We start from the raw sequence: 9,162 nt of genomic DNA on the forward strand, positions 1-9,162 counted from the left end.
GATGTAAATTGACCGAGCATAGCGGTCTATATATATCTAGCCATCCGATGTAAATGCTTGATTTTGATGTGTCCCATCAAACAGAAGGAAATGAAACCGCACGGAAAACTTCCTATATGCAAACTAAAAGGATTAATATCTGACCAGGCGAGAATTGCTCCATCTACCTCGTCGGCTTCGACATGGGCGTGATGACGCCCTGCTTGATCATCACCCGCGGCTTGGTGCTCTCCTGGAACGTCTCCCTCGTCATCCACTCCGGCCCGACCGGCAACCTCAGCGAACGCTCATACTGCTCCCTCGTCTCGAACGGGTGCGGGAGCTGCGAGGCCCTGTACAAGTTGTTCTATCCCAGTTGTTAGTAAAGAGCAAAGATGGTGAAGTAAAAAAGAAACAGAGAGCGGAAGACTTTACCTTTTTGATGGTCTTTTCGTTCATCACCACCTTGTCTAGCTTGGCGTCCCGGCGGTCCTTGGGCTTGACCACGCCCTGGACGGTGCGCAGGTAGCGCCCCGCGTTGCGTGCCTGCTCGCGCTTGCTGACGCCCTCGCCGACCCAGGCGCCCCAGCCGGGCAGCGTGGCGTCGACGACGCGGTCGTCGTCGGCCGCGGTGGCGGCCTCCTTCTCCCGCGCGAAGTCGGCGACCACGTCCTCCCCAGCAAAGGCGCGCGCGACGAGCGCGCGCTCCCGCTCGGCCATGGGGAGGTGCTGCTGGTCATCGTCGGAGTCGGACTCGGCGGCGGCGGCGGCGGCGGCGGCGGATGGTGCGGGCTTGGATTTGCGTCTAGGGGGTTGCTCGACGGCCTCGGCGGCTACGACGACGTGTGAGTTGAGGTCCAGATCCTCGGCGCGGGTGCTGCCGCCCTTGGACTTGCGCCGCATCTCGCCGCGCGACCAGGCGCCGGTCGTGGCCGTGGCGGCCTCTGCGGGAGCGGCCCACGCTGCGTTGGCGGATGATGCGCCGTTGGACGTGGTGATGACGACGTCGTCCTCGTCCTCGTCCTCTTGGGCGGCCGCGCGGGTCTTCTTGGCCTGCTTCTTCTTGGAGAGGTCAATGGCGACGGGCTTGATCTTGGCACCGGGGTCGCCGTAGGACCTGCGACCGACATCCGCGGCAGCTTCGTCGTCCGAGTTCGAGCCGCTCGCCTCGTCACCGTCGAGCTCTTTTCGGATATCCTTGATCAGCTGATCATTCTCCTGCTTGCGCGCCGCCTCGGCATTTTGCATAAACTTCATCGACATCAGCTTCGACCGCGGCTCGTCGTCGTCGTCCTGCTCCAGCTCCGCCAGCTGGCGTCGTAGCTTTGCATCTCCGTCGTCATCGCTATCGCTGCCCGAACTGCTTGTGGCATCCGAGTCGTCGCCGTTTGTGCCGCCGCGCTTGCCCTCCTTGCGGCGTCGCAGCTCCTCGTCGCGCTGCGCCATCTCCGTCAAGCCGGTGCGGAATTCGTCATCCCAGACGGCGCGCTTCGTTTTGTTGCCAAGCTTGGCCCACTTGCTGTCCTTGTGGCGCTGGCCGACGCGCTCCAGCGCGCGGCGGCGGTCCTGCGCCTCACGTTCCGCCTCCGAGTCCAGCTCGCCGGCCTCCTCCATGGCCTCCTTGGTAGCGAGCTCGTCACGCTCCCGCTCCTTGCGGTGCACGCGGTGGTACGCCTTACTCTTGATTTTCTTGATGCGCTTAGCCCGCTTAGCCTCGCGCGAGTTGAGTTCGCGTTCTAGGCGTCGCCGGTTGGCGGCTTCCCGCCTCGTCAGCTCGTTGCCTTCGTCGTCGTACTCGACCTTCTTCGGCTTCTGGGGCTTCGCCAAGCTGAGGCCACTTTGCTCCATAATGGACATGACGGCGGATTCGAGCTCATTGGCGGGTTTGGCAGTCGACAAAGGCTGTAGCTCTGCACGGTCGAGGCCGGCATCCGCGGCGTTCTCCGGCAGAGGAAAGACGAGATGCTCTGCCCGACGATTGTACTGGATAGTCTCCGTCCAGCGGTCAAGAGTTTTATTAGTGGTTTCGTACGCCGCACTGCGGTCAAGACGACCCTGTTCGCGTCTGGACAGTGGCACGTCCAACTTCTTCGCAGCACCTGGACGCTTTGCTTTTTCTTCTTTATTCATGAGCTTGACCGACTTGCGCATTAGTGGATCGTTGAGACCCGAAAGACCGAGATCGTCAAAGCCAATCTTTTGCTTGGAAGAAGGCTTCTCGTCGGCAGCTGGTTCCTCACCGCCATATCCCGAAATGAGACCTTGTAGGGCATTTAGCTTTTCGGGATCGGCTTCCTCGTCGTCCTCATCGTCGCTGTCATCCTCTTCCTCATCGGAGCCGTCTTCATCATCGTCGTCAGAGCTATCCTGACTGCCCTCTTCCTCGTCAGAGTCTTCCTCGAATTGGTCTAGAGCGGTCGCCAAATCAATAGCTTCGTCGCCAAGTGTTTGTCCTTCGTCGTCGTTGGAGTCATCCTCCGAGTCGTCATCCTGGAGAAGGCGGTTAGACTTGTGCAGGTGGCCATCACGTTTAACTCCACACGCACCTGAATCTTCTTGGATTTCCCACCACGAAATTGATATTCTTCGAACTTTTCGTTATCGCTATCACCGAACGCGTCGTCACTCTCGATTTCAGAGTCCTCGTCGTCTTCGGCCATACCACCGAGCTGCCACTCGTTGCCTTCACTGTCGCTGCCGTACTCTGCGTCTCCATTCCGAGCTGGCCGTCTCGCCTTTTTTCTTGTGGGCCCTTCTTCGTCATCTTCGTCGTCGTCTTCGTCGTCGTCATCACGGCCATGCTTCCGCTCAATCTCCGCGTCCAGCTCGCGCGCACGCGGCGTCTTTTTTATTCTGGTGGGGTACTGCTCAGAGGCTGTGTTGAAGGCGTTGAGTGCGCTCTTTTGCGATCGGGACTTTGAGCGCTTTATAGTTTTCGTCTTGGGCGCTGCCAAGAGCGGCCTCCCGTGTGATTGTCGTCCAGGCATGTCGAGAGGCTTGCGTAGTTGCTGGATAAGGACCTTTTTCGTAGTTGGACGGAATCCACGTGCGACGACGCAAAGCCTATCTCGACATTTCATTTTTCTGCCAGATAAAATTTTGGCGGTGAGGGAGCTGTTAGTGGTGGGGTACACCTTGAAAGCACCCCAGTCAGTCGTGGCCTATCAGCGCCGTGTATTTGAGTTCGGTCAGGCGAGAGTGTCCGAGTGCCGCGACTGGCCTACGACTTCTTTTAGCGGTTTGTTGCCCTGAAAATTGACCCAGGCGACATCACGCCACTCTTTCTTCAACATCGCGGAGGACCTCAAACAGCTGGCCTGCATCGCCAGAAGCGACCATGTCGGCCTTTCTCCCTGCCTTCCGACGGGTTGCCTTTCAGGCCCCGTCTAGGTTCTTCGTCTGCAATCAATGCCTGCGGCAGCCCCCCCGCGCAGCGCCCTCGTCGCGCATCCTCAAGGCCGCCACCCAGTCTCGATTCTTCGTCGCCAACGCAACGGGGCCGGTGAATGCATTGGCCGCCGATGCCTCCGGCGCCGCCGTAAAGGCCTCCTCGCAGGCCAAATACGTCTTTCCCAAGACCACGTCCAAAGCCGTCGGCTATTGGCTCATCGGTAGCGCCGTTAGTGTTTTTGGTATCGTCGTCTGGGGCGGCCTGACCAGATTGACTGAATCAGGGTGAGTTGCCTCAACCTTTTCACTCCCCCGAGCTTTCTAGGATTTAACTGATGTCCACCTAGCCTGAGTATCACAGAGTGGAAGCCCGTGACTGGGTCGATGCCGCCGCGATCCCAGCAAGACTGGGAGGCCGAGTTCGAGCTGTACCGCGCCTCGCCCGAGTTCAAACTCCTCAACCCGCACATGACGCTCGACGAGTTCAAAAAGATTTACTTCATGGAATGGAGCCATCGCCTGTGGGGTCGCGTCATCGGGGTCAGTTTCGTCCTGCCTACGCTCTACTTCATCGCCCGCCGCCGCGTCTCCGCCCGCATGGGCGCCAACCTTCTCGGCATCTCCGCCCTCATCGGCTTCCAGGGCTTCATCGGCTGGTGGATGGTCAAGTCCGGGCTCAAGGACGACCTCTTCGCCGAGGGCTCCCACCCGCGCGTCTCCCAGTACCGCCTGACTGCGCACCTCGGCACCGCGTTCATCTGCTACTCCTGGATGCTGCTCTCCGGGCTCGCCGTGCTGCGCGCCCGCCGCATGGCCGCCGACCCGCGCGCCGCGCTCGCCGCCATCCGCGCCGTCCAGAACCCCGCCCTCACCAACTTCCGCCGCGCCGTCCTCGGCATCACCACGCTCATCTTCGTCACCGCCATGTCCGGCGCGCTCGTCGCCGGCCTCGACGCCGGCCTCATCTACAACGAGTTCCCCAAGATGGGCGTCGGGCTGACGCCGCCCGCCGCCGAGCTCTGGGACAAGTTCTATGTGCGCCGCGACGACGGCGCCGACCTCTGGTGGCGCAACATGCTCGAGAACCCCAGCACCGTGCAGATGGACCACCGCATCCTCGCCGTCAGCACGTTTTGCGCCATCCTCGCGCTCTTCGCCTACTCGCGCCGCGGCCGCGTCGGCGCGGCCCTGCCCAGCAACGCCCGCAAGGGAGCCCTCGGCCTCGTGCACCTCGTCTGCATGCAGGTCGCGCTCGGCATCACCACGCTCATCTACATGGTGCCCATTCCCCTCGGCGCCGCCCACCAGGCTGGCAGCCTCGCCGTGCTGTCCGGCGCCCTCGTCCTGGCCCACCGCCTGCACGTGCCCAAGTCCACCGTCCGCGCTCTCGAGCAGAAGCTCAAGCACATGAAGCCACAATAGTTGAGCCCGGTGTGACCGTGTCAAGTTCGGGTATTCTCTGTGTAACAAAACAGCCGTTTTGCCAAAACGTCGAGTTTTGCCATCGCGATGTCAATCGCTTGTACTCATCTCAGTATTCTATTGTAAAGTAAATAGTCTTATCTTTGAAATCCGGATAGAGAAAATACACCAACACTGTACATTTCAGCAAAGCGAAGAACTAAAAAAATATATTATGATTGATTCGTAGTAACACATCATCGGCGCTGAATGAAGCACCATAATAGTCGTAGTCATTACAAAACCTGCACCGTATATGGCCAGATTTACAAAGCGCCAGATTACCCTGAAAGGAGGACAAGGTCATTTTATGACCCAAGACCATCATTCCAAACCTCATCACCCGATAGCCTTTTCTCCCCTTTCCCTTCCTCTTCCCAAAGTTTCGGTCCCATCATGTTCATTCACCATCGCGTCAGTCCCTGTACATGTCCCTTTGTACGCCCTGCATGGCCATGCCGATCTCTTGCATAGTATTCGTTGGCATGGTCATGCCCAAATCAGGCATCGAGCGGCTCATGCCCATCGAGTTCCGCGTGGCGGGGCTGGTGCTAGCATTGGGCATCATGAAGCGGATGTCGCCGGAGATCTGCTGGGCCTGGGCCCGCGTCCTAGGCACGTCCAGTTGCGCGGCTTGCTGCTGCATGGGAGCCTGCGTTTGTTTCATGGGGGAGGCATTCATCATGGCGAAGCTGTCGTCGTCTTCCATCTCTGCGTCGGCGTCTTCATCAGCCTCTTCATCAGCATCGGCGTCAGCTTCGACGTCGGCATCGGCGTCGGCATCGGCGTCGACATCGGCGTCCTCATCAGTGTCAGCGTCTCGATCGCTCGTCTCGGCCACGGAGGGAGGAGCTGTGTTGGAAGCTGACCGCCTCGTCTGCTCACTCTCGTGATCGTTTGTACTGACGACGGATGGTCGTTTATCCTGGGATGGTCCCGGCTGGGTCGACTCGGCGAAGGAGGGTTTGTGGGATCTCGCTTGCTGGGATTGGGCCGGGCTTGCAGCGCTGCCCGATGCGGCAGGGCTCTCGGGCGGCTCCAGAGGCTTTTGCGCACTCATGCCCGATGACGAGATGCGAGTTGAAGTAATGACGCTTTTCCATCGGCCAATGGACCTCTCAACAACAGTCTTCAGATCGAACTGGCGGTCTTCAACGTCAAACCCAATGCTCTTGGCGCCGCGGACACCCGCTCCGTAGGCCTTCGCCACCAATTCCCGATCTACAGGGAACGTGGTGGGTGACAAAAGCTTGAACTCTCGGGGTTGCTGCAGTCGGTTTAATTGTTCGACCTGGGTCTTGAGATGGGTATTCTCCTGTTTGAGGCGGTGCTGCTCATCCTTGTATCTGTCAAGGTCCTTTTGCTTTCTGCCGACACCACGCGCCAGTTCCAGCACCCAGAGCTCGTCCCGCCGTTGCTCCGGCAGAGCAGCCCATGCGGCAAAGGCAGACTGTATATGCTCGGCAACTTGTGTTTCGAAAGTGGAAGCGTCACGCTCTGCTTTTCGGACAGCGTCTTGGAGATTCCAGGCTGACCTTCCGTTCGGTAGCATGATCAATTCCTCCGTGGCGGCGGTAGTTGCGGAGGCACAAGTAACTTTCCAGGCTTTGAAAGCATCTTCAAAGTACAACTGAAGGACACTGAATTCACGCTCGCCTGGCGACTGAACGGACCATGACGTCGAGGTGGCGTGCTGGGTCGACGAGAAAAGTGTTGGCGGCGGTTTCAGACATTGCAAGGTGAGAGCAGGGAAGTCTAGAGAGAGAGGGTCGAAATCAAACGGATTCGAGCTGTTGGTAATTTCTTGCCTATAATTTTGATACACGGTCAGTAACAGGCCAAGCAGGGATATCTCCCGGCAGGGGCGCATACTTTGCAGATCTCCAAGAGCCTATTATTTCTAGCAGGGCCAGTTCGCCGGCGCGGGCATTGTCCCTGGCATCTTGCAGCTTCTGATTCAACTCGAACTGAGCCTTTTGGGCCGCTTGCTTGCTGACAGTTCGTCCAGTAACAGGACGTTTGACGGCTTCCGTGTTTGGTACGTTTTCGGCGGCGACCTTGGGGGGAATATCGTTAATGACGCCGGTATAAGGAAACTTGCTCAATGTCGAATCAACCAGATACTGGCCGTCTTTGGGTATCTGCGCTGGCCTGGGGGTACCGGGAGTCGAGGTCGTTCGAATCTTCCTTTTGGGGTTTGTTTTGGGTGTTCCAGCAGGAGTACCACTGAATTCTCGTTTGCCGCCGGTAGAGCCCCGCGGCTGTCGTCTGGTGATGCCGCCTCGCATTTTTCTGATCTCATCGACATCGTGGATACCGTCGGGCAGTTTCGGGTTCTTTTCTCTGATGTAGAGATCGAGGTGCCGGCCGAGGGAGGAAGAGGTGAAGGCCTGGCCACAGAAGCGGCAGTTCTTGTCTTTGGTGGCGCCGAGCCTAGGAGTACTGGCGTCAGGGGTCCCGACAGAGGGCGAAGCCATGTTGGAGTGAGGGCGGTTGACTATGGCAAGAACAAAGGTTGGCGGCGATACTTGCTCAGAGTGTTCAAACCGAGCACGTCTATCCAAGACTACAGGTCGGTGCCTCTAGAAGCAGCGTACTCGGACAGCTCCTCGGCTGGAGCAGTGGCTGCTAGGATCATAAGGATAGCAGGGTAGATATTGGGGGCAGAGAGTGGCCAGCTGGATCTGGGTACAATTGAATGAAGACAAAAGGCAGACAGATGGGCGACGGATCCGGAAGAAGCTGCGCAAATGCAAAAAGGCAAAAAAGGCAAAAGGCAACGGTAAAACGACAGGTAACGAACGTCGGGAGGTCGAGATCCTCCAATGGCTAGTATATACAAGGCGCACAGAGGCTAGCGAACGAGCATAAGAGCATCGGGCAGAGTGAGTCCCAAGGCTGTGACAATATCCTCCCGCATCCGGTGCCCTTTGGCGAGAAAAGAAGAAGAAGAAGGAGAGAAAGGAATGAATGGTGAGAGAGAAGGAGAGTGAGGAGAAAGGATTACAGTGAGTGTTCTTTTTTTAATTATTTTTTTTTCTCCTCAAATAATGACTTTCGGGTCAGGGGTGGAACCTCTCGGGGCGCAAAATGGGCCGCGCCAACCAAGCAGCTACTGAACTAACTCACTACTAACACTAACTATGGCCTAGGTAACTTACCGACAGAGCAGAGCTGCCTTCCCCATCTGACCCCCTCCTCCAGCAGAACATGCAGCTAAAAAAAGCACCTGGGTGGAAAAGGGCAGGGCGCGGGCAGCGGCAGGGCCATCAGAGCCAGCAGGGCCGAGCGAAGTCAATCAATCACAAGAGCGGAGAGCAGAGAGCAATGACAATGACAAGTGATAGCGAAAGTGACGATAGCATCCATCGACCATCGACCTGCGAAACGGGTAGCCGGAAATGGGAAATGGGGGGAGGGAAACGAGAACACGGGAGGCGGACGGGAGACGGTGTGTCTGTTCGCGGGTGCGACGACCTACGATGCCTCCTCATTCCTCTTCCCGACTCCCTCCTTACCTCATACCTTGTCTACCAATGTGGTGTGAGCGTTTGCTGATGCTTTGCCCTGGCCGCCTCACTTGGCCGGCGGTAGGCATAGAGCGAGGGACTCAAATGGAAGTCGGTAAGGACATACATACATGCACGCATGGTCTCCCAAACGGGCCGCTGTTTTGATTATCATTATGCCGGCCTGTCTGCCTGCTTCGATATTCTGAGCTTTCTCTCCATTGCTGGCCGGCTCCTTGCCTCTTTCGCCGCATTGCTTGCTGTCGATACCCGCAGCCAGCTGCCATGGCCACCACCGCCTTGACTGCAATACAACAAGACCACCACCACCACCACCAAACACCCACAGCCGACTCTCCGACCTCTCTGACTCCCGCAGCCTCGCCCCTCGTCACCTTGCCCTGCCTTTAGTTATGGCGGGTCTAACTCAGAGAGAGAGTCGCGGCAGAGACATGCAGTCTTCCGGCCAATGCTTCCAGAGAATCTCAGCTCCAACAATTACATGTCATATGCTGGACGCTCTGACTCTCTCCAAAGTCCCTAGATGCCCCCCTCCCACCTCCGCCTCGAACGAACCCGACTAGCTGGACCGCGATGCCTGGCATGGCCCAGGCACTAGGGCTGCCTGCTTGCGACATCGATAAGCCACATGCCCGACTTGCAGCTGGCTTATTAAATAGTATATTGCAACAAAAAAGAGAAAGAAAAAGAAGCGAGCCAGCCATACATACGCAGCATGCCCGCCAGCGTGGCTGATCGCCAGTGCCTGGCCCCGACCTCGTCGACCCTCCGATCAACCCGCTCTGCCTCTCCAGCTGCGTCC

At 58.1% G+C, this 9,162-nt stretch overlaps 3 protein-coding genes across 3 annotated transcripts; 1 reads left to right on the forward strand and 2 right to left on the reverse strand.

The window, feature by feature from the left end:
* Positions 1-163: 163 nt before the first annotated feature.
* ISF_02233 (small nucleolar ribonucleoprotein complex subunit Utp14) lies at positions 164-2,966 on the reverse strand (the record flags this gene model as incomplete). Its single annotated transcript, XM_018845839.1, has 3 exons — positions 164-346; positions 415-2,469; positions 2,526-2,966. 3 exons carry the CDS (start codon positions 2,964-2,966, stop codon positions 164-166), a joined length of 2,679 nt encoding a protein of 892 aa, XP_018706546.1.
* A 350-nt stretch (positions 2,967-3,316) lies between these two features.
* On the forward strand, positions 3,317-4,791 carry ISF_02234 (Heme A synthase/Protoheme IX farnesyltransferase; the record flags this gene model as incomplete). Its single annotated transcript, XM_018845840.1, has 2 exons — positions 3,317-3,654; positions 3,717-4,791. 2 exons carry the CDS (start codon positions 3,317-3,319, stop codon positions 4,789-4,791), a joined length of 1,413 nt encoding a protein of 470 aa, XP_018706547.1.
* A 454-nt stretch (positions 4,792-5,245) lies between these two features.
* ISF_02235 (hypothetical protein) lies at positions 5,246-7,307 on the reverse strand (the record flags this gene model as incomplete). Its single annotated transcript, XM_018845841.1, has 2 exons — positions 5,246-6,638; positions 6,703-7,307. The coding sequence occupies 2 exons, from the start codon at positions 7,305-7,307 to the stop codon at positions 5,246-5,248; spliced, it is 1,998 nt and encodes a 665-aa protein (XP_018706548.1).
* Positions 7,308-9,162: the final 1,855 nt, after the last annotated feature.

Source organism: Cordyceps fumosorosea (assembly GCF_001636725.1).
Source record: "Cordyceps fumosorosea ARSEF 2679 chromosome Unknown scaffold_4, whole genome shotgun sequence".
NCBI lineage: Eukaryota > Fungi > Ascomycota > Sordariomycetes > Hypocreales > Cordycipitaceae > Cordyceps > Cordyceps fumosorosea.